Raw genomic sequence first — 23,521 nt, 5'->3', positions numbered from 1 at the left:
GAGCCCGCTGGAGTGGCAGGCAAGGGATAGATCAGATGCCTGTGTGGGAACTGGGCTCAGTTGGAAATTGGGCTCATGCGGATACAGACACCGTCATGGCTCTCCTCACGAGTGATCTCCACCCCATACGAACGCACAGGCCTGGGTGGTCTCCCTGACCATCTAGCGGTGTGAAAAGGTGTCTATTTAAAAGGGGAGCGCTCACCACCACCACCCTTGTGCAAATGGGAAACCTAAGTCCCCCTCTAGCCCCGAATGGGCAGTTTCACACAGCCAGAGGGACCCTATTGGCTCCGTCTTCCATCGGGTCCCGTTCACAACATGGTAACCGGTTGGGCCTTTCACCCCCCATCCCCTGTTGCCCAGCGGTCCGGCCAAGTGGCGAAGGGGAGAGTTGGGCCCACCGGTTAGAGCTGGGTGCAGGGTGTGGGGACTCCAGGAATCGAGCCGAGGGTCAGTAGAACCGGAGGAACAGAAGCCAAATGCCAGCGCCGGCGGGGGTCAGCCGCAGTCGTAAGCCAGGATCAGGAGCAGAGAGACAGAAGCCAAGTGCTGGAACCGGCGGCTCACCCGGAGTCGTAAGCCAGAGGGTGGAGCCGGGGGTTGAAGCCAGAAGTCTGAAGGAAGGAGCAGAAGGTGCAGCAGAGGCTGGAGCAAGGGCTGGAGGAGGGACGGGAACAAGGGACTGGAGGAGGGACGGGAACAAGGGACTGGACCAAGGGCTGGAACAGGGCTGGAGGAGGGACGGGAACAAGGGACTGGACCAAGGGCTGGAACAGGGCTGGAGGAGGGACGGGAACAAGGGACTGGACCAAGGGCTGGAACAGGGCTGGAGGAGGGACGGGAACAAGGGACTGGACCAAGGGCTGGAACAGGGCTGGAGGAGGGACGGGAACAAGGGACTGGACCAAGGGCTGGAACAGGGCTGGAGGAGGGACGGGAACAAGGGACTGGACCAAGGGCTGGAACAGGGCTGGAGGAGGGACGGGAACAAGGGACTGGACCAAGGGCTGGAACAGGGCTGGAGGAGGGACGGGAACAAGGGACTGGACCAAGGGCTGGAACAGGGCTGGAGGAGGGACGGGAACAAGGGACTGGACCAAGGGCTGGAACAGGGCTGGAGGAGGGACGGGAACAAGGGCTGGAACAGGGCTGGAGGAGGGACGGGAACAAGGGACTGGACCAAGGGCTGGAACAGGGCTGGAGGAGGGACGGGAACAAGGGACTGGACCAAGGGCTGGGACAGGGCTGGAGGAGGGACGGGAACAAGGGACTGGACCAAGGGCTGGAACAGGGCTGGAGGAGGGACGGGAACAAGGGACTGGACCAAGGGCTGGAACAGGGCTGGAGGAGGGACGGGAACAAGGGACTGGACCAAGGGCTGGAACAGGGCTGGAGGAGGGACGGGAACAAGGGACTGGACCAAGGGCTGGAACAGGGCTGGAGAAGGGACGGGAACAAGGGACTGGACCAAGGGCTGGAACAGGGCTGGAGGAGGGACGGGAACAAGGGACTGGACCAAGGGCTGGAACAGGGCTGGAGGAGGGACGGGAACAAGGGACTGGACCAAGGGCTGGAACAGGGCTGGAGGAGGGACGGGAACAAGGGACTGGACCAAGGGCTGGAACAGGGCTGGAGGAGGGACGGGAACAAGGGACTGGACCAAGGGCTGGAACAGGGCTGGAGGAGGGACGGGAACAAGGGCTGGAACAGTGCTGGAGGAGGGACGGGAACAAGGGACTGGACCAAGGGCTGGAACAGGGCTGGAGGAGGGACGGGAACAAGGGACTGGACCAAGGGCTGGGACAGGGCTGGAGGAGGGACGGGAACAAGGGACTGGACCAAGGGCTGGAACAGGGCTGGAGGAGGGACGGGAACAAGGGACTGGACCAAGGGCTGGAACAGGGCTGGAGGAGGGATGGGAACAAGGGCAAGCACAGCTGCGGGCCTGGCATGCGTTGGGCAGCCACCGATCTGCTGCAGGGGGCCAGGTTTATAAGCCAAACTGCGAAACCAGCAGCCAGTCAGCGGCAGTGGCCACTCAAAATGTTCATGCTGTGTAGCGGGGCTCGTGGGTCGCTGAACAGCGCGGTAAGCTGGGGAGCAGGCCAGCAGCTGTCCCCGGCTGCTCTGGCCCCTGACATCCCCAGCTTTCGCCCTTCCCCTCCCTCCCCAAGGCTGCCCCCAGAAATCCCGTCTGGCTCCGCGGGGCTGCTAGCGCGGGACCAGGCACATCTCGTAGCTGCGGGGCAGGGTGGCGAACCCGACCAGCTTCGGGGAGATGTCGATGTCTTTGGGCTCCACGGGGGAGCGGAAGCGGAAGTTCTGCAGGATGCTGGTGAGGAAGATGAAGAGTTCCATGCGTGCCAGCATCTCCCCGAAACAATACCTCTTCCCTAGGAGAGAAGACAAGGGAGGCGTCATGGCCCGGCCGCAGCAGGGTGCCAGGGGCAGGTGAGACTCTGGGAGGGGGTCTAACCCCTTGTCCAAACTCTGCCCCAGTCTGGAGCAGTGGCGGCAGGACTGGCCTTACCATGAGGCGAACGGAGGTGGCCGCCTTAGGGGCCAGACTGGGGGCGGGGGGGCGCCACTAGGACCCAGAGTGTCGAAAATTGTGTCTGCTGCTGGTGCCTATGTATCCTCTCTGCTCAAGATGCACAGAGATCGTGGAGTGCTGTGCTGGAGGAAGGAGGGCACAAGAGACGTAACAGGCAGGCAGGCGAAAAGGTGAGAGGGAATAACAGAAAGCAGCAGGAGCTGCAGGGAGAGAGAGGAGGAGGAGCCTCTTATGTACCTCTCGAGCACCCCCAGGAGCCTGGACTGATTCACACCAGCTTCTCAGGGAGCTTCCTGTTTCCTGCTGCTTCCCTGAACCCACTTGAGGAGAACAGGTGGTCAACTGAAGTAGTAGGAGCCAGTTAGGCCCTTAAGACACTGATCTCTCCTCACTCAGGCCCTGCTACCAGCCTGCTTATTTGTCCCCTTCAACTGAGTGTTGAGAGCCACTCTAGCTGGCACAGAACAGCAGTCATGAGTGAAAGAAGAAAACGCCCCTCTGGGGCAGCATTCAGAAAAAGAAAGAAAGCAAAGGAAGCTTTTCTATCTAAGCAGGAAGGAACTCTCCTGAGATACATAGACACAAATGTTCACGGTGAGCCTTCCGGCCCCAGTGAGGATGTGAGTGGTGAGGAGATGCCTGATCTTCCCGTTAGTCAGAGTGCAGGGGACCTGGCAGCTACTGCAGCCTCCATATCTCCATCTCCAATGGGTGTAACCTGCACATTCCTGAAGAAAAGTGTAGATCAGAGAAGAGTGTGGTGGAGACGCAAGAAACAGCTGCTGCTGAGTTTAGTTCCTTAAGTCAAGATGATCCAGGACTGTGGACCCATTTGAGCAGTAGCCTGAGGGACTTCCTTGTACTGCATGGGCCACAGCAAGTGAAAAACTTCATGTTCCCCAAAGACAATGAAAATAGAAGTTTCCATCCAACACATTACTGGCGTGAAATCCCCAATGGTGACAAAGTGAAGAGGCCATGGCTTATGTACTCGAAAACCCAGAATGCTGCATACTGTTTTTGTTGCAAACTCTTCCAGTCTAATGTTCCAGCCACATTGGCTTCTACAGGAACAAAGGACTGGAAAAATCTGGCTCGAAATCTGGCATGTCATGAGAAGGCAGCAAATCACCAGAGAGTACTCCATAGGTGGAAAGAGCTTGAGTTGAGACTAAGGTTAAAGGACACCATAGATGATCAGCATCAAGAGAAGATTGCATCAGAGTCTCTTTACTGGCAAAATGCTCTGAAAAGGCTCATTGCCATTGTGAGAATGCTTGCTACCCAAAACCTAGCACTGTGTGGCACTTCAGATCAGCTGTATGTGCCAAACAATGGAAACTTCCTTAAAATTGTGGAGCTGATGGCTGAGTTTGAAGATGTGACTCCAGGAGCATCTAAGAAGAGTCACCACCCAAGAAATGGACACACCCCACTACCTCGGAAAAACAATTCAAAATGAGATCATACAGTTACTGGCAACAACAGTCCAACAGAAGATTGTGGCAGATTTGAAGCCAGCAAGATATTACTCTGTTATTCTGGACTGCACACCTGACATCAGCCATACGGAACAAATGACTTTAATGGTGCATTTTGTATCAACAACAGAACCTAGTGGAAATGTCCCTGCAATGGTGACTGTCAGAGAGCATTTTCTAGAATTTATTGACATTGATCATACTACAGGAGCTGATATGACAAATGTGCTTCTTAAAAAGCTGGAAGATACGGGAATTGTGATAGCTGACATGAGAGGTCAGGGCTACGATAATGGTGCCAACATGAGAGGAAAGAACAGAGGAGTCCAGACATGGATCTGAGAGTTAAACCCTCGGGCTTTTTTTGTCCCATGCAGTTCTCATTCATTGAACTCGGTGGTCAATGATGCAGCATCAGCTTCTAGTGAGGCTGCTGAATTTTTTAATGTAACTCAAAGCATCTATGTATTTTTCTCTGCATCAATTCATTGATGGCAAATTTTGAAGCAACATCTGGGAACATCCTCTCACAGTGAGTGCCACACGATGGGAAAGGCGAGTGGAGGCGATAAAGCCGATCAAACACCAGATTGGGAAGATAGAGGATGACATTATGGAGGATAATGCTAGGACAGGAACTGTTCGTGGGAGAACAGTGGCAGAGGGAAATGGAATCACCAGGAACATACATAACTTCAGATTTCTGTGTGGCTTAGTGTTGTGGCATGACATACTGTTTGAAATAAACGTTGTAAGCAAGAGACTCCAAAGCATTGACCTTAATATATCTGGAGCAATGGAACAACTGGACAAAGCAAAGTCATACCCACAGTCTTACTGGTCAGATGAGGGATTTCAAAACGTTCTGAAGAGTGAACAGAAGTCGGCAGAGGAATGTCACACTGAAGCTATTTCCCCACTCATTCAAGAATACAAGAGTCACCGAAGAAGACGACATTTTGATTACGAGGCACAGGATAATCCCATAAGAGACCCCAAACAACAATGGAAAGTTGAATTCTCTAACCAGGTGCTAGATTGTGCAATACAGTCAGTTGAAGAAAGTTTCATGCAGCTCAAGGAACACAGCAGTATATTTGGGATGTTGTAGGATATTCCAAAACTCCTGTGACGAACTGGGCCTGTTCTCACTGTGGTCTGTGAATGCTGACAGGGAAGTGTGGCTGAATAGTCTGCATTGGGGGATGGGAGACAGCCCGAGGGCGCATACCTAAGTGTGTAACACGAGAACCCAGGGAGGGGTTGAAGGCCAGGTGACTCCTTAGCCCGGGAAACTGGACAAAGGCTGTGGGAGGGGTCGCTGAAGGCAGAGTGTGGGAAGCAGGCTGGAGAGATGGCTGGGGGGCAGAGATGGCTCTGACCTTCCAAGGGGGGCTGGGACCCCAAGATGGACCAAACTGAGGGGGTCCCAGTTGTCTGTGCCTGCAAGACCTGTCTTGGACTGTATTCCTGTCATCCAAATAAACCTTCTGCTTTACTGGCTGGCTGAGAGTCATGGTGAATCGCAGGAAGTCGGGGGTGCAGGGCCCTGAGTCCCCCAATACTCCGTGACAACTGGTGGCAGCGGTGGGATCTACTGCACCCCGTGGACGGCGCTTCCTGCAGTAAGTGACTGGGGAGCAGTAAAACGAAGGGGGATTGACGGGGACCAGGCGTGCTGAAGAGTGAGAGAGAGACGGTTATTACCCCTGGGAGTGTGTGACCAGCGAGAAGGACTTTTGCAGTAACAGGGTCCCCCGGGGGGATCGCAGCGAGTGGTCCCAGGGGCGGAGGAGTCTGCAGCTCGACCCTGGCAGAGAGGTGGTGACCTCGAGAAGGGCTGGCACACTAGGGGGCCCCCTGGGAACTGTGGGGAGCTGTGAGCACACAGGCCGGTGAGTGGCCAGCAGGAAGATGTATGCCAAGCGGCTTAAGAGCGACCTGGTGGAGCTGTGCAAGCAGAGGCAGCTGCGCATTGGGAGGCTCACCAAAGAACAGCTCATTGCCCAGCTGGAGGCGGAAGATCGCGCGAATGAACTGATCCCTGTGTCTCAGGGAAGCAGCCTGGCAAATGCAGCGCAGGCACCAGTGTCTGTCCCAGCTGGGAGTGGTCAGCCGGCTGCTGAGGGCTTCCCGAGACCCCTCCTTCCTATGCCTAGGGGAAGGGTGGGGAGGAGCCCAGCAAATACCGAAGGCGCCGTGAACCCCCCGGCCAGCAGGGGGTCCCCCCGGCGAAGCCCACCGGCCAGCAGAGGATCCTCCCGGCGGCGTTCGGCATCCGGGGAGCGGAATTGGCTGGAATGGGAGAAAGAGCTAAAACTGAGAGAGCTGGAGGATCGTGAACAACAGAGACAGCATGAAGAGAGACAGCGTCAGCATGAACGGGAGGAGAAAGAGAGACAGCATCAGCGTGAACGGGAGGAGAATGAGAGACAGCGTCAGCATGACCTGGAACTGGCGAGATTGAAGGGCAGCGAACCCCCGGCTGCGGTGAGTGAGGGGGGACCCAGGACTGCACGGAGCTTTGATAAGTGCATCATGGCCCCATACAAGGAGGGGGAGGACATGGATGACTTCCTGGAGGCCTTTGAGACGGCCTGCGAGCTGCACCGTGTGGACCCCGCGGACAGACTCCGGGTCCTTACCCCCTTACTGGACCCCAAATCCGTGGCATTGTACCGCCAACTGGGAGAGGCAGAGAAAGGGGACTACGAACTATTCAAAAGGGCCCTGCTACGAGAGTTTGGGCTGACTCCTGAGATGTACCGGGAAAGGTTCCGGAGTCAAGATAAAACCCCTGAGATCTCATATCTGCAACTAGCCGCCCGCATGGAGAGATACGCAAGCAAGTGGGCTGGTGGGGCCCAGACGAAGGAGGACCTGATTAAACTGCTGGTACTGGAGCAACTGTATGACCGGTGCCCATCCGACCTGAGGCTGTGGTTGGTGGACAGAAAGCCAGAGAACCCGCGACACGCCGGGCAGCTGGCTGATGAGTTTGTAAAGAGCCGGTCAGGAGATAAAAGGGAGGAGTCCCAAAGGAACAGTCCCACCACAACGCAGAGAGAGAGTCACCATGGGACCTCCCCATGGGAAAATACAGAAAAAACCCATCAGAGGGGAGCATCCGGCATCAGGACCATCCGACCTACTCAAGGGGACCCATGGGACATGGGCTGCTACCACTGTGGACAAAAGGGCCACATACGGGCCCAGTGCCCTAGGCTCAGGGACAGACTGAGCAGACCGAACCCACAGAGGGTTAACTGGGTAGAGACCCAGCCCGGCGAAAGGCAGCATTCCCAGGGAAGAGGGGCTGGCAGAGTACCACCTGCTAAGGAGGGAGGAGAGCTCCAGGCCAGCTCCTCTAGGGGGCTGGATGCTCCAGACTCAGGGTTTTTGGTTTATATGGTAGGCGCGGGGCTGTCCCTCCGGAGAGAGTACCTTGTTCCCCTGGAGGTGGATGGGAGGAAGGTCAATGGATACTGGGATACGGGCGCAGAGGTGACGCTGGCCCGGCCCGAGGTGGTGGCCCCAGATCAGGTGGTGCCCAACACCTACCTGACCCTGACGGGGGTGGGCGGAACACCAGTCAAAGTACCCGTGGCAAGGGTACACCTGAAGTGGGGGGCCAAGGAGGGCCCCAAGGATGTGGGGGTGCACCCGTATTTGCCCACTGAGGTATTGATGGGGGGGGACCTGGAGAACTGGCCAAGCAACCCCCAAAAGGCACTGGTTGTGACCCGCAGTCAGAGCCGGCGAGGGGCACTGCGCCCTGGCCTTGGGGGGGGTGCCTTGCCTGAGGCGCAGGACCCTAACCTGGTGGGGAGGGAACGCCCAGGGACACGGCTCAGGGAGGCTGCAGCTTCAGGCCCAGCGGGCAAGGAAGAGCAGGTGGCCATCCCTGTCCCAGCTGCTGAGTTCCAGGCCGAGTTACAGAGAGACCCCTCCTTGCGGAAGATAAGGGACCTAGCCGACCTCAATGCGGTACAGACCATGGGACGAGGTGGCCGGAAAAGGTTCCTGTGGGAGAAGGGGTTCCTGTACCGAGAATGGGCCCCCCCAGGGGAAATGGAGTCAGGGGGGATCAGGAGGCAGCTGGTGGTACCCCAGAAGTATCGCCGCCAGCTGCTGTGCCGGGCCCATGATATTCCCCTCTCAGGGCACCAGGGAACCTGGCGTACCCAGCAGAGGCTGCTACGGAGCTTTTACTGGCCTGGGGTCTTTGTTACTGTCCGACAGTACTGCGGATCCTGTGACCCCTGTCAGAGGGGGAGGAAGGCCTGGGACAAGGGGAAAACAGCTTTAGGACCCTTGCCCAGCATAAAGGATCCTTTCCAGAGGGTGGCCAAGGTTAAAAGGGCGGCTCTAAACCAAGAGAGCCCAAAGCACAGACCTCCAGACTGGAGCGCTGGGAGAAGACCACAGCCCAGTTGGAACCCCAGAGGTATGGGGGTGGGAAAAGGGCACAGGCCGCATAAACCTTCCCACATGCGAACTGCGAGTGCCATCAAGTACCCCAACCTAAGGGGGGGGTGTGAAACTGAAGGGGCCTGGTGTAATTCCCACCAAGGAACTGGAGGGATGCGGGGGCATCCATGGGAACGGGGGTAGGTTCGAACTTCCCCGGGTCACTGGCTAAAGTGACCCTGCTCAGTTCGGTCTCGAAGGGGGGAGAGATGTGATGAACTGGGCCTGTTCTCACTGTGGTCTGTGAATGCTGACAGGGAAGTGTGGCTGAATAGTCTGCATTGGGGGATGGGAGACAGCCCGAGGGCGCATACCTAAGTGTGTAACACGAGAACCCAGGGAGGGGTTGAAGGCCAGGTGACTCCTTAGCCCGGGAAACTGGACAAAGGCTGTGGGAGGGGTCGCTGAAGGCAGAGTGTGGGAAGCAGGCTGGAGAGATGGCTGGGGGGCAGAGATGGCTCTGACCTTCCAAGGGGGGCTGGGACCCCAAGATGGACCAAACTGAGGGGGTCCCAGTTGTCTGTGCCTGCAAGACCTGTCTTGGACTGTATTCCTGTCATCCAAATAAACCTTCTGCTTTACTGGCTGGCTGAGAGTCATGGTGAATCGCAGGAAGTCGGGGGTGCAGGGCCCTGAGTCCCCCAATACTCCGTGACAACTCCTCACTATACCTGAAGAAGACCTACACCAGCAATGCAGGGCACTAGAGACAGTGTTGACACATGATGACATGCGCAATATTGATGCGAGTGATTTAGGTGATGAACTGAAAGCCCTTTCAAGATGCATTTCAGCAGGATCAACTCCAAAGGCTGTTCTGGAATATGTGTGCACAATAAGATGACCACCCGCTTTCCAAATGCTTTTGTTGCTCTGCGCATACTTCTACACTTCCTGTAACAGTTGCCAGTGGAGAACGCAGCTTCTCCAAGCTGAAGTTAATAAAAACACATCTATGCTCCACAATGACACAGGAGAGGCTGGTCGGCCTTGCAACCATCTCAGTAGAGCATGAGCTGGCCCAGACTGTGGACCTTCAGCAGGAAGCAATTCAAGTCTTTGCAAACAAGAAGGCACGGAAAGCACCCCTTTGGTTATTCAAACAGATACAAATGCCAGTGTTTACTATGCAGACAAGAAAAGTTACATTTGCTGTTCAGGCGTTTGAAAGTTAAGTGTTATTTAACATTTCTGAACAAGGCATTTAAGTTGTTAGTTCTCCTTTCTTGGGGTAGGTAGCAGAGCGGTACCATGAGAGGAGTAGAACAGGAAGAAGGCAGAATTGAGACCTTTCAAAGTTTTGGCCCAAGCGAGGGGGCATGGGCGCATCATTTGAGCTCCCCGCCTCAGGTGCCAAAATGTTGTGGGCCGGCCCTGGGCGATTGCTGGGGAAATTGGGCGCTGTTCGTATGAAGGTCTGAAGAGGGGGCAGCCGCGTGACACTGCTGTGCTGGGAGGGTTAAAGGTCAATCCCTGACTTGATGGGCATTCTAAGCTGGTGGCTTTCAACCTTTTCTCACTGGCAGACCTCTAAACATTTTCAAATGGAGGTGCAGACGCCTTTGGAAACATTAGACCTACTCTGCGGCTCCCCAGGGGCCCACGGACCACAGGTCGAAAACCACTGCCCCAAGCACTGCAGCTGGGAGAAAAACGGATTTGTCGGGGGAAGAAAATGGTTTCTGGTCGAACTGCACATGAAATTGTTCGAGATTTTCGTCACATCGAATAGTTGAAAAACATTTAGTCTCGGGTCAAATGAAATGGTTTATACTGACAAACTCAACACCTGGGCTTTGATTTTGATCATTTTTCAACATTTTTTATTTTAAAAAAAGGGAAAGTGAAAGGAAATTATAAAACTTCAGGTTGTTTCCAACTGAAAAATGGAAATGTTTGGTTTAGGAAAGGTTGCAACGTTTTGACTTTTTCAGAATTTTGGCTTGTTTTTTTCCTGACACAAACAATGTGGCAACATCGATGTGAATTTGCGACGTGGTCGCGTCTCGCCGATAAAGGGGCCAGTGAAGAATTACCCGCTCGGCTTGGTTCTGTGGCACACAGCTGATAATTACCCCAGGTGTGTCCGTCGGCCTCACCCCAGGTCAGGGTACCTTTGTGCTAGGCGCTGGACAGACCCATGGAGAGAGACGGTCCCTGCCCCAAAGAGCTCACAAGGCCCCGATTCCCCACGGCGCTTCAGCACACACCTACCCCGGAGTGTGTGTGAACAGCCCCCTTGACCCCAATGGAGTGACACTGATTTCCACCGCCTGGGGATCTGGCCTCACAATTCTCCGTACGCAGGGTGAGGTCTAGCAGCGGGCGGCTGGGCCAGGCCCAGATCTCGCTGCTTGGGCCGCTCGGAACCGAGCTCTGCGGGGGATTCGTACCTATTGAGAAGGGCACGAAGGCGTCGCTCTTCTTAAACTGGCCGTTCCCATCCAAGAAATGGCTGGGGTCGAAGGTGTCGGGGCTGCTGAACTGTGTGGGGTCATACAGCACGGATCCCAGCATCGGGTACACCTCCGTCCCCTGGGGGAAGAGAAGGCGACAAACAGCAATGATTAAACGCACAGCGCGGATGTTGGGGCACAATTCAGGGTCATTCTAACTATGGGAGGAAGTTGCAGCAAAAGCAAATATTAAATTGCCGGAGCCTGGTCAGGCCACAATCCGACGTTCACGTCTCGGCACGTGTCTCCCAATGCTCTCTGCTCTAGCTACTGCCCTCTGCTCCTCCTGGAGCTGGGAAGGGAACCCAGGAGTCCGGACTCCTCCTTCTCACCACGGAACCATGCTGCCCCTACGGATTAACACTGAGATTGAGAGCTCTATGGGGCGGCGTCTTTTGTGTGTATTTGTACAGCTCCGAGCGCGGTGGGGTCCTGGTCCGTGACTGCGGCTCCTCGGCACGATGGGAATACAAAATACAACTAATAATAATACTGGGCCAGGTCCTCACCGGCTGTGGCTTTGTTGATGTGCACCAGCAGCGGCGCTGGCCCATACACCGTACCCAGCGTGAACCTCCTGGCTTTCCGTACCCACCGGGTGGGGTTTAAGATGGCACTAGAAGTCAGGCTAAGGGTATTTATCCACATGGATGAGTGTTATTATTAGGTGTATTATGGTACCCCCCCCCCAGCTGCGATCAGGGCCCCGTCGTGCCAGGCGCTGCACAGACCCTGATGGAGACTGGGGGCCCCCGTTGTGCCGGGCGTCGTGCAGAGTGAGCAATATTTCCTGTCCCAAAGAGTTTCCGGTGTAAATAGCAAAAGGGGGAGGGGATCATTAACACCATTTGTCAATGTGACACATGGGGGAAACTGAGGCATGGGGTGGTGCCCAAGGTCACACAGTGAGCCAGAGCTTGGAATAAAAGCCAGGTCCTGTAAGTCTCTGCTCACTAGATCACACGACTTCCCAGAGGCAGGCTGTGACGGGGTGTGCATTCCCCGCAACCCCCGACAGTGAACGGCACCCTGCGTCAGGACTCAGGGCAGGAAGTGGCCCAGGGAGGCGGGGTGAGCGGTATCTGCCACCCAAGGAAAGTCAGCATGTGGTGGTAGGATCTTCGCTGACTGGGTGCTGACCACACCCACCAGTGACAGGGCCTTTGGCTGGGAACCGGTGGAGCAGGGAGGGCCCGGGCCCCCCTACCCCGGCTGCCCCAGGATGGTGACCCCTGACGCTGGCCATTGGGCTGCACAGCCCTGAGCACAAGGGCAGCTATCTTGACTCTGGCCACTGACCCAGGCTCGTTCCAGTCTAGGGTTGTCTGGCAGACTGCAATCGTGGTGGTCTCACGATCCGAAAAGAGGACGGGGTGCGCGTACCCCGCAACACAGGCGTAGACCCAGGTGTCCTGAGCTCCAGCCCTGTCTGCGGCACTGCGCTGGAATCCAGACCAAGCGACAATGCTCAGCTCTACACAGCCATGGGGTGGGGCGGGGGATAGACACCCAGGACCCTACCTTGGGAATAGTGTATCCCCGGAACTGGGTGTCCCTGATCACCCGGCGCGCTACGCCCATGGGGATGACGTCGCAGAACCTCTGGAACTCGTGGATGACGGCATCGGTGTAGGGCATCTGGCTCCGGTCCTCCATGCTCGGGGCGCGGTTCCGCCCGATCACCCGGTCGATCTCCTCGTGGATCTTTTCTGCAGAGACGTCAGCACAGCTCAAAGGGGGCCCCGTGCGAATCCGGATTGACCCCGGGGGGAACCGAGATCAGGATCTGGCCCTGCCCCCACTGCCGTCAGGGGGTGGCTCTGGATTAGCCCCGGGGGAACCGAGATCTGAATCCAGCCCCTAGAATTGGAATCTGAAATAGCAACGCTGACCCGGCATTCTCTGACCGTCGGCTTCCTTTGACTCACGACGGAGCGACACAGACAGGACACAAACTCGCTGCCGAGCTGTGACTGTCCGGCCCCATCCGGAGCTGGCGTAAAGGGAGGAACCGCCGCTGCCCTCAGCAGAACCCAGCTGATTTACCCCAGCTGAGGATCCGGCCCTTTGCCTTTCCTTTGTCCTCCCTTTCCCGTTACCTTCGATCTCCGGGTATTTCAGCAGGAGCAGGAAGCCGTAGCGCAGGGTGGTGCTGACGGTCTCCGTCCCGGCGAAGAAGACGTTGAGCGCTGTCAGAACAATGTTCTTCAGGAAAAACTCAGAGGAAGGATTTTCCTTTTCCTTTAACAGAATGAGAAAAAAAATGCCAGGATGCTTGTGAGAACTCTGGGGATGTGGCTGGGAATGGAATCCATCCGTGACTCCATTGCTCTGCATCAATCGGGGTCCCCAACTGCCCCCCTTGCCCCCATCACCTTCCCGCAACCCCCCTGCCGGTACCTGCTGCATTTTGACCAGGAAGCAGTCGATGAAATCCCGAGGGGAGTTGGGATCCAGGGTCTCCTGGTTCGCCTTCACCTTCCTCTCGATGAACTTCTCCAGCCCCTCCAGCTGCTTGAACGCTGCGCGCTGGGGGCCGGGCAGGTAGCGCATGGTGCCCGAGAACATCTCGTAGAGCTGGGGGGCAGGGAGAGCAGAGAGCCCGCTGAACAGGGGGTGGGGTTGAGAGCCCCCATACACATCCTCTCCCTATGCCTCCATCCCCGGACCTCCCTTCTAGCTCTTTATCTCACATCCATCGCTGCAGAGCTCGTCACGCTCCCTGGGCTGTCTGGACAGTCCCTAGTTAATCAGCTCTCCCGCCCCATCCCTGCAGCCTGGGCCGGGCAGGTCTCAGGGCCCTGGGCCTCACGGCCACAGGATCCCAGCAGCGGTCGCACCACCAGTTGCCAAATCCACAGGTAAAACCACCTCTCTGCTCCTACTGGTGATTCCCCTGTTGGTCCCTCCCAGGATCGCATTTGCTCTTTGGGCCCCGGCGTCGCGCTGGGAGCTCACGTCCAGCTGATTGTCTACCATGGCCCCCAAATCTTTTTCAGAGTCACTGCTTCCCAAAGCAGAGCCCGCCATAGCATGAGTACGGCCGACAGTCTTTGCTCCTGGCTGGATCTCTTTACATTTGGCTGTGCTAACATGAACGTTGTTTGCTTGTGCCCTGCTCATCAAGCGATCCGTGTCGCTCTGTACCAGTGACCTCCCCTCTTCATTATTTACTCCCAATTTATGTGCCATCTGCAAATGTTATCAGTGATGATTTGATGTTTTCTTCCAGGTCATTGATAAAAGTGTTAAACAGCAGAGGGCCTTGAGAAACAGACCCACTCGACGATAACACCCCCTTTGCTATTACATTTTGAGATCTATCAGTTAGCCAGTTTTTAATCCATTTCATGCGGGCCGTGTTCATTTGATTGCTTTCTAGTTTTCTAATCAAAATGTCACACAGTACCAAGTCAAACGCGTTATAGAGATCTGACTAGATTCCATCAGCACTGTTAACTTCAACCACACTTGTCACCGCCTCCAAAAAAGATCCCAGGTTAGTTTGACAGGCTCTTTTCTCCTACACCCACATTAATTTGCATTAATTACATTTCTCTCCTGGCATTCTTCATTAGTCGAGTCCCGAATCAGTCACTCGCCTGCGATCGATGTCAGACTCACAGGCGATAACTACACGAATCATCCCATTTACCCATTAGCTCTTGGCCAGTCGTCTGGAACGTCCCCGGTAGAGTTCCCAACAGCCCCGTATTACAAGGGATGTCCCTTATTTCATGGTGTCCTGTACTCAGTCAGTCCGGGATGCTTTCTCTCCTGTGTTTCAGCAGCAGAGGACCAGTGCTCACGGGGGATCTTTCCACTCCTCTCCAGACTTTGCGCACGGTCCCGTCTGCTTTCCCTGCTTTCTCTGTGTGCCGTATAGCTGCTCTGAAGGGCCAGGGTCAGGAAGGGGGGCTGTCTGGTGGGAGGGGAGGGGTCAGTACTCCCCGGGGTGTAGCCTAGAGTTACCACCTTTGAACTGCAAAAAAACCCGGCACCCCCACCCACAAGGCAACTCTGCAATCGCCTTCCAACAGCCACTTCTAGCCTCCAGAGAGAGCACGTCCCAGGGGGGCAGGCAGGCGTTTGTTTTCTCAGCACGTTTTGCCAGCCAATCTTTGCCAGCCTGTTCCGTTTCGCTAGCTGTCACTGAATGTGCAGGTTCTGATGCGAGCCCTTTTCCCCCCGGGGATGTAGTAGGATCACTCGCACCATCGCCCTGACCTGCCGCTAGTCAATATGCCTCGCACGTCTCCTCCCTCTCTCGCATGCCTACACGGGGCACGGCGTGTGGGTGGGCAGACGGCTGCCGCCGTTTCTCTGGGTGTGATCTGTGATCGCTTTAACTGCGGACATGGGTAGAGCGGCAGCATCTTTAGCCGGGCACAGAAACGTTTAACAGGAGAGAGCCCGGTGTATTGGGAGAGTAAAGCAAATCTTTAGACCCATGTAAAAAAAACAAACAAAAAACCCCAAACCAGTAGGTTAAATTATTTTTCTGCCAACTGGCAAATCCATAAAACCCCCAGCCAGGCTGGTAAAACACCAGCCAAGTGGTAACCCTGGGGCAGTCTGCCATCGTCCCCAGCAGCAAGAAACACTCCAGGCGAATGTAGGTGAGTCCTGCTCATTATGAATAATCTCGGGATGGGGCGAGGGGCGATGAAAGCAGCCCCTTATTTCGGAGATACAGTGTTTGCTGCCCTACCGCCAGCCTCGCTGGAAATGGCCCAGCTCTTTTGAAACTTTCGCTGTGCGATCTGTCTGGTCAGACCCGGTGCAGTAACGAATTCCTCGGGGCTGGCTGCAGGACTGGGGGCATTAGGAAACTCATCTCGCCATGCCCGGGGCGTTTCCGTGCTGCAGCGTTTGCCTCTCAAACTCTTGTCCCCCAGAATCATGCTGTGCTTTTTCCTACGCCAGCTAACGCCCCCACTTGTGCTTTCTCTGGGACGTGGCCTGGGGCGCTCCCCCCCCCCCGCCCCCCGCGGCGTACCTGCCCCCAGGCCGTGGCGGTGAAGTGGAAGCTGTCCATCATCATGGAGAGCAGGGAGATGAACTCCTTGTCCTCGTAGTCGAACCGGTCCCCGAAGACCACGGAGCTGATGACGTTGGACACCGTGCGGCTCAGGAAGTAGGTGGGGTCGAAGGGCAAACCTAGGGGGTACAACCAGTGTTGGGTGGGGCACAGGTGAGCCGGGGGGCTGTGCCTCAGACCATCTAACCTCCATGGATCCCACAGCCCCCCCAAGTCGCTCCTGTCCTGATCCTGCAGCCGCTACCTGCCTTGTTCACACCCGGCTCAGCACCGTGTCGAGGCAACGAAGAGGCCTGGGGGAGAACTGGCCCAGCCCCCGTGAGCGGCTCCGCTGCTGTCTGCCCCCATGGCCGCCGCGGTCCCTCCCCTCCCTGCCCCCCTGCAAGGCCGGGCAGGGCTATCCGACGGGGAACGGAGCCCCAGGGAGACTAAGCCCCGGTCAGACAGGCAATCTTCGGCGGAGCAGGGAACTGAGCCCACACCTCGAGTACTGGGCTAGAGCCCCATTCACTGGCCTCTGGTAGGGCCCCGCCCAGCTCCGCGACTCAGTTTCCCCATCGGCACAGTGGACGTTATGACACTGACCATCTTTGCAAAAGTCCACAGGTAAGAACCTCCATGTGTAACTGATGTCGAGGTCAACAGAGCGAAGACAATTCGCACCAGCTGGGGGTCTGGCCCCATTGACTGTAACAGAGCTCTGGGCGGTTCACACCAGCTGGGGGTCTGGCCCCATTGACTGTAACAGAGCTCTGGGCGGTTCACACCAGCTGGGGGTCTGGCCCCACTGACTGTAACGGAGCTCTGGGCAGTTCCCACCAGCTGGGGGTCTGGCCCCATTGATCCCAATGGAGCTCTGGGCGGTTCCCACCAGCTGGGGGTCTGGCCCCATTGATCCCAATGGAGCTCTGGGCAGTTCCCACCAGCTGGGGGTCTGGCCCCATTGATCCCAATGGAGCTCTGGGCGGTTCCCACCAGCTGGGGGTCTGGCCCCATTGATCCCAATGGAGCTCTGGGCGGTTCCCACCAGCTGGGGGTCTGGCCCCACTGACTGTAACGTTGCTCTGGGCAGTTCCCACCAGCTGGGGGTCTGGCCCCATTGATCCCAATGGAGCTCTGGGCAGTTCCCAGCAGCTGGGGGTCTGGCCCCATTGACCCAAATGGAGCTCTGGGCGGTTCCCAGCAGCTGGGGGTCTGGCCCCATTGACCCCAATGGAGCTCTGGGCGGTTCCCACCAGCTGGGGGTCTGGCCCCATTGATCCCAATGGAGCTCTGGGCAGTTCCCAGCAGCTGGGGGTCTGGCCCCATTGACCCAAATGGAGCTCTGGGCGGTTCCCAGCAGCTGGGGGTCTGGCCCCATTGACCCCAATGGAGCTCCTGGCGGTTCGCACAAGCTGGGGGTCTGGCCCCATTGACCCCAGTGGAGCTCTGGGCGGTTCCCAGCAGCTGGGGGTCTGGCCCCATTGACCCCAGTGGAGCTCTGGGCAGTTCCCGCCAGCTAGGGGTCTGGCCCCATTTACCCCAATGGAGCTCTGGGCGGTTCCCAGCAGCTGGGGGTCTGGCCCCATTGACCCCAGTGGCGCTCTGGGCAGTTCCCACCAGCTGGGGGTCTGGCCCCATTGACCCCAATGGAGCTCTGGGCGGTTCGCACAAGCTGGGGGTCTGGCCCCATTGACCCCAGTGGAGCTCTGGGCGGTTCCCGCCAGCTGGGGGTCTGCCCCCATTAACCCCAATGGAGCTCTGGGCGGTTCCCACCAGCTGGGGGTCTGCCCCCATTAACCCCAATGGAGCTCTGGGCGGTTCCCGCCAGCTGGGGGTCTGGCTCCATTAACCCCAATGGAGCTCTGGGCGGTTCCCGCCAGCTGGGGGTCTGCCTCCATTGACCCCAGTGGAGCTCTGGGCGGTTCCCGCCAGCTGGGGGTCTGCCTCCATTGACCCCAGTGGAGCTCTGGGCGGTTCCCGCCAGCTGGGGGTCTGGCCCCATTGACCCCAATGGAGCTCTGGGCGGTTCCCGCCAGCTGGGGGTCTGGCTCCATTAACCCCAATGGAGCTCTGGGCGGTTCCTGCCAGCTGGGGGTCTGGCCTCACTGACCTCAGTGGAGCTCTGGGCAGTTCCCGCCAGCTGGGGATCTGGCCCCATTGACCCCAGTGGAGCTCTGGGCGGTTCCCGCCAGCTGGGGTCTGGCCCCCGACTCCCTGGCCCTGGCAACGACAAACCTTTCGTGCCCCGCAAGGCTTCCAGCAGGAAATGAGCCTCCTCCAGGATCCGCTCCTCGATGCCTCGCTTCCCCACCCCGAAGTTCCTCAGCGTGGTGATGGAGAACCGGCGCAGCTGCTTCGCCCGCTCCCCGTTGGCGAAGATCACTCCTGGGGGGCAGAGAGAGCAAGGCACATTTCCCAACCAGTACATGCCACGGGGTGCTGTCCAAGCATATCACCGTAACAGACAATTCCTGCCCCCCAAAATGCGGCGGTGGGGGGGCGCGTGCACCTGGGCATGCACACACACGTGCACGGTGGGGAATTGTGCAGCAATTCCCCAGGTAATATTGTCCCTATTTCCCCCCCTCCAACTTGCAATGAGAGCTGCAGCTCTGCGTCTCGAGCAGGTCGGAGGCAGCTCCCTGCTTTGATCTGTGGCTGCATAAAGATGGCAAATATTTTCGCAGTTGCGGGGAACGGCCGAGCCAGACACCCTGTGACGTTACTCACATAACCTGGGACCATATAGATCATTGTCGCAAGCACTGTTATCTGTTTGCAGCAAGTATTGTACAGAGGTTGTGGAGTGAGGTGTCTCTGGAAAGGTTCTGCTTGGCTGGTTAGGATGCTGCTGTCTGTGTGCATGTAGCATTTTTGTAGTTGAAGTTGTAAATATTGGCTCTGTACTTGTAGCTCATTGTGTTTGATTCTAAGTAGCCTGAGCGAAGCATGTGGGCAGCTTCTTGAGAAAGGACTATTCTCAGTAAGTGCCCAGTCAAGAAACACTTCACGGGCCATGGACTTCAGGAGATGCCAATCCACATCTGAGTTTCCCTGGGAACGTTCAAACTAACATGTAAACAATGCGCCGGCCTGCAAACTGAGTCACGCATGGATATGTGACTTGCCCATGTGACTCCAGACTCCATCTTGCTGTGATCTTGCACAGGAGAACCAAGCGGTTTCCACCCACAAGAGAAAGACTATCAAAGGCTGCTGCAGCTTCTCCATCATGTCTTCAATCCTGCTTCTTATCTCGGAGGGACTTTGCTACAAACGGAAGCTCTGAACAAAGGACTGAATGACCCATCCCAGCTGGGGATGTTCCAGAGACTTGATTTGAACCTGCAGTTTATTTCATCACTGCTACAAGCCTGAACCAAGAACTTTGCCATTACTGTATGTAATTGATTCCATTTAACCGATTCTAACTCTCATCTCTATCCTTTTCCTTTTATGAATAAACCTTTCGATTTTAGATTCTAAGGGATTGGCAACAGCGAGATTTGTGGGTAAAATCTGACTTGTCTATTGACCTGGGTCTGGGGCTTGGTCCTTTGGGATCAGGAGAACCTTTTTTCTTTTACTGGGGGATTGGTTTTCATAACCATTCGTCCCCATAACGATGGCGCTGGTGGGGATACGGGGAAGCTGGAGTGTCTGAGGGAATTGCTGGTGTGACGTGTGGGTAGCCAGTGGGGTGAGACCGAAGTCCCCTCTGTCTGGCTGGTGCCATGGTGTGCTGGGACGGCCCTGCTCTGAGCAATCTGAATTGGTACCTCAGAAGTGTCCCACCAAAGGCAGCATCGTTACACCCCCCCATGCCAAGGACCCCGTGCCTCAGTGGATCCCTGACAACTGCCTGGCTGGAGCCAGGCGGGATCAGCTGTGAGAGGATTGTTAAAATAGGGATTAGAATCCGAAAAATGGGTTTAGAGTTTCGACTTTATTCCATCCCTGTAAACTGGTGCCTGCCTCCATGTCACCTGGAATAGCTGTGTCCCAGGGTGTACGGCACTATGGAAGTGTTTGTATTCTAAGCGGCTGGGACTGCAAATCTCCAGACAGGAGAGAGACGGTGCCGATCTCTCCCAGAAGGCCTATGTCCTGCCCCGCCTGCAAGGCCCATCGACAAAAAGACGAACTCTGGCAGAACGTCAAAGAGGACCAGAGACTTGGCTGATTGCTCTCCCTACTCCAAGAAGATGAGTCAAGCAGATGAATTCCTTCCACCACCTGAGTTTGCAGCTGCCCGCACAAAGGGGGAAAAGAATGAAAAGAACCAGGAGGAACTGAATCTTTATGCTGGTTGGATTCGGCGACGGAAGGATCACGCGTCATAAAGAAAAGATCCCCAGTGCTTAGCCTGGCTTAGCTCTAAAGGTCAGATAGATTTTGCTTCCAGTGGTTCTCAATCTTTCCAGACTACTGTCCCCCTTTCAGCAGCCTGGTCCGTCTTGCGCACCCCCAGGTTTCACCTCATTTAAAAACGACTTGCTCACAAAATCAGAAACAGAAATACAAAAACCAGACACATGGTTACTGAAAATTGGCCGACTCGCTCATGTTTACCATGTAGTTATAAAATAAATCAAACGGAATATAAATACGGTACTTACGTTTCCGTGGATAGCCCACAGAGCAGTATAAACAAGTCGTTGTACGAAATTTTCGTTGGTATTGACCTCGCTAGTGCTTTTTATGTCGCCTGTTGTAAAACTCAGCCAATGGCTAGAAGACGTCCCCTCGGGAAGAGCTCTGGTCCCCCTGGTTGGGAACCACTAGACATTTCTGTCCCTTTTTGAAATTTACAATCAGAACGCCCTCGTGTGTCTCTGCGTTTACCTGCCTTAACCTTGTAAGTGTCTCTCTCATTTCCTTTCCCTAGTTAATAACTCTTCCCGCCGTTTACTACAAGCGTCATCTTTGGTGCGAGACCTATGGGGCGGTGGGGGAGGGGTGCGGGACGGGTCCTTTGGGAGGAACCTGAGTAGTGCTGTGATTCTTGGCGTAAGGTGGGCTCACCTAGGTGGCGAGACAGATTGGAGTAGGGCAGCCCATTTTGGTTGGACGTATTCCTGGAGGTTTCATCACGTGGCTCGTTAATTAAAGACAGTCCTGGAGGGGTGGCAGCCCTAGATCGGAGGAGCCCAGGGGACTGCCTGTGACCCCACCTTAAGGCTGTGTGGTGCCGGAGGACGATCCGGGATGAACGCTAAGCAGAGAGCTCACAGCTGGTTTAGGGTGGGTGTCCCGCTTCCCATCCGTCTGCCCTGCGGCGGGACTCGTTCTCCTGAGCTGTCGCAGGACAGCTCGGCACCCCCAAGACGGAGAGGCTCGGCACCGAGCGGACGCAGCCCCGGCCGGGAGCTGCCCCCTCTGCGCCCCCCAGCTCGCTCCCCTCCCGCACACACGACTGACCGTAGCCCTCGAAGAGCCAGCTGAAGGTGGCTTGTTCCCCGCGCCCGCTGAAGTCCTCGGCCTGGTCCAGCAGGGCCTCCTTCACCGCCTGGTAGCCGCACAGCACCACCACCCGCCGGGGGCCCAGGTGGAGGGTGTAGACGGGGCCGTAGCGCTCGCTGATCTGAGACGGAGACGCCGTGTGGGCCGGGGGGACGGAGCGTCGGGGGGACGGACGTGAGCCCTCTCCTCACTCCCACGTACCAGCCTCGGTCCCCCAAACACAGGGCACCTTCTGTCACTCCCCCTCCTCACCCCACATGCATCCCCATGCCCTTCCCCCAACTCAGCAGCCTCTCCCCCTGCCTGTAGCCCCCTCCCCTCCCAGCATTCCCACCCTTCTGGAGCGCCCTCCCCCAATTGCAGCACTCCTGCCCTTTCTCCACACCACCCCTTACCCTCCTCACCCCCACCCTTTCTCTTCCCCTTCCACTCCCCTCAAACCCCCAATTCCTCTCCCCCAACACAGCACCCCTGCCCCATAGCTATCCTGGGTCGAGGTCATCACAAGGTATTAATAAGGCTCCCTGGCCGTCGATGGGCGGGGTCACCCATACGGGGTCAGGGCGCCCTGGGTCGTCCCGGGAAGAGCCCACCTACCTTCATCAGCGACTTGCGCATGTCGCGGAGCTCCACCTGCAGCAAGTTCCCGAGGAGGGGCAGCGGGGGGGGCCCCGGGGGCATTTTCCCCCGGCCCTGCATTTGCCGCCAGGTGGAGAGGAGCAGGAGGTAGGACAGGCAGATGACCAGGAACAGGGCGACAGCTCCCAGGAGATCCATGGTGGGCTGGGACCTTCCACCTCTCCTGTGCCCGTCTGTGATCAAGTCCGCTCTGCCGGCGGCCGGCGCGATTGCACAACCGATTACACAATCCGGGTCTGGGCTCCTTCCAGAGAAAGCCCTGGAGTCCAAAATCCACATGTGCAGAAAAGCTGCGGCGGTATCTCCTCTATCTGCAGCGAGGACTGGCTGATGTCCGTGGTCCGCTCCCCATTTTCAGCAGGGGCGTGGCCGGGGGGCGGGTAACGGGAGGGAGCAGCATTTTAAACTGCGTTACGCAAGAACGTAGGAGTGAGGGGCCCTCCTGCTCACCAGTCCCTGCCAGCTCTAAAATCCCAGACAGACACTTGTCAAGCTCCAACTTCAGACAATTTCAGTTGTTTTCCCCCCGCTGCTCCCTGGGGGCTCCTGCTCCAAACTCTCACGCCTCTGCAGCGTCCTGACCGGACCAGGAGCACCCCGCCCCCCCAGATACCACCTGGGATGTGAGACTCCGGGCTGGTCTGCACTAAAGCGAGGTCAACCCAGCTGTGTCACTCGGGGTGCGAAAAATCCACTCCCCCTATGCAATGTAGTTAAGCCAACCGGGGCCCTGGTGTAGACAGAATTCCTCCATCCACCTAGCTCCCACTTCTGGGGGCGGTGGATTAACCACGCCCAGGGGAGACCCCTTCCCAGCAGTGTAGGTAGAGTGTGCACCCAAGTATCGCCGCTGCATCGCTCGGGGTTGCCAGTGGTGGCTGCCCGTGTTCCTGGCGGTTTCACAGAATGACGTGATCTCTAATTAATCTGTAATTCCTGGAGACTCCAGGACAGTCCTGGAGGGCTGGCAGCACCGGTGCAGCATTTCAAGTGTAGACGACGCTCCTCTGCTTTCCCCAGTGTGTCCTTTTCCTTCCCTGCCTTTTTTCTCCGCTTTCCACCCCTCTCCCTTTCCTCCTGGCTGATAAGAATCTGGCTTCGCTGGCCAAGGCTGCATAGTTCACAACGACGAACGGGACCAGAAGCTGGCAGAAGTTTGTGAGGCCCCAAAGCGGCTGATTTCCCAGGCCTGAGGCTGCAGCTGCACGTTCGGCCTTTGCCAGCCTCTAGGTCTGGCCCCTTTTGCGTGGGTTTGTCTCATGTTGCTGCCTAGAAAACAGCAGCAACGCCCACTCCAGCCCGGCTCCGTCAAGTTCCCTCTCGCTCATAGAGTCATGGACAAAGGAGACCCTGTTACCATCTTCCACCCCCCCAGAAAACAACCAAAGACCAAAAAACCCTAATTCAACCCTTTAGACTCCAGAGGCTTTCA

At 56.8% G+C, this 23,521-nt stretch overlaps 1 protein-coding gene across 1 annotated transcript; it reads right to left on the bottom strand.

The window, feature by feature from the left end:
• Positions 1-1,794: 1,794 nt before the first annotated feature.
• On the bottom strand, positions 1,795-22,227 carry LOC128826425 (cytochrome P450 2A13-like). Its single transcript, XM_054009687.1, has 9 exons — positions 22,048-22,227; positions 21,409-21,571; positions 18,223-18,372; positions 15,964-16,124; positions 13,365-13,541; positions 13,064-13,205; positions 12,486-12,673; positions 10,902-11,043; positions 1,795-2,396 (listed from the first exon to the last, which is right to left on the bottom strand). The coding sequence occupies exons 1-9, from the start codon at positions 22,225-22,227 to the stop codon at positions 2,215-2,217; spliced, it is 1,485 nt and encodes a 494-aa protein (XP_053865662.1). The 3' UTR covers positions 1,795-2,214.
• Between the last annotated feature and the right edge of the window lie 1,294 nt (positions 22,228-23,521).

Source organism: Malaclemys terrapin, chromosome 20, assembly GCF_027887155.1.
Source record: "Malaclemys terrapin pileata isolate rMalTer1 chromosome 20, rMalTer1.hap1, whole genome shotgun sequence".
NCBI classification, from domain to species: Eukaryota; Metazoa; Chordata; order Testudines; family Emydidae; genus Malaclemys; species Malaclemys terrapin.
This window is presented reverse-complemented; position numbering and strand designations above follow the sequence as displayed.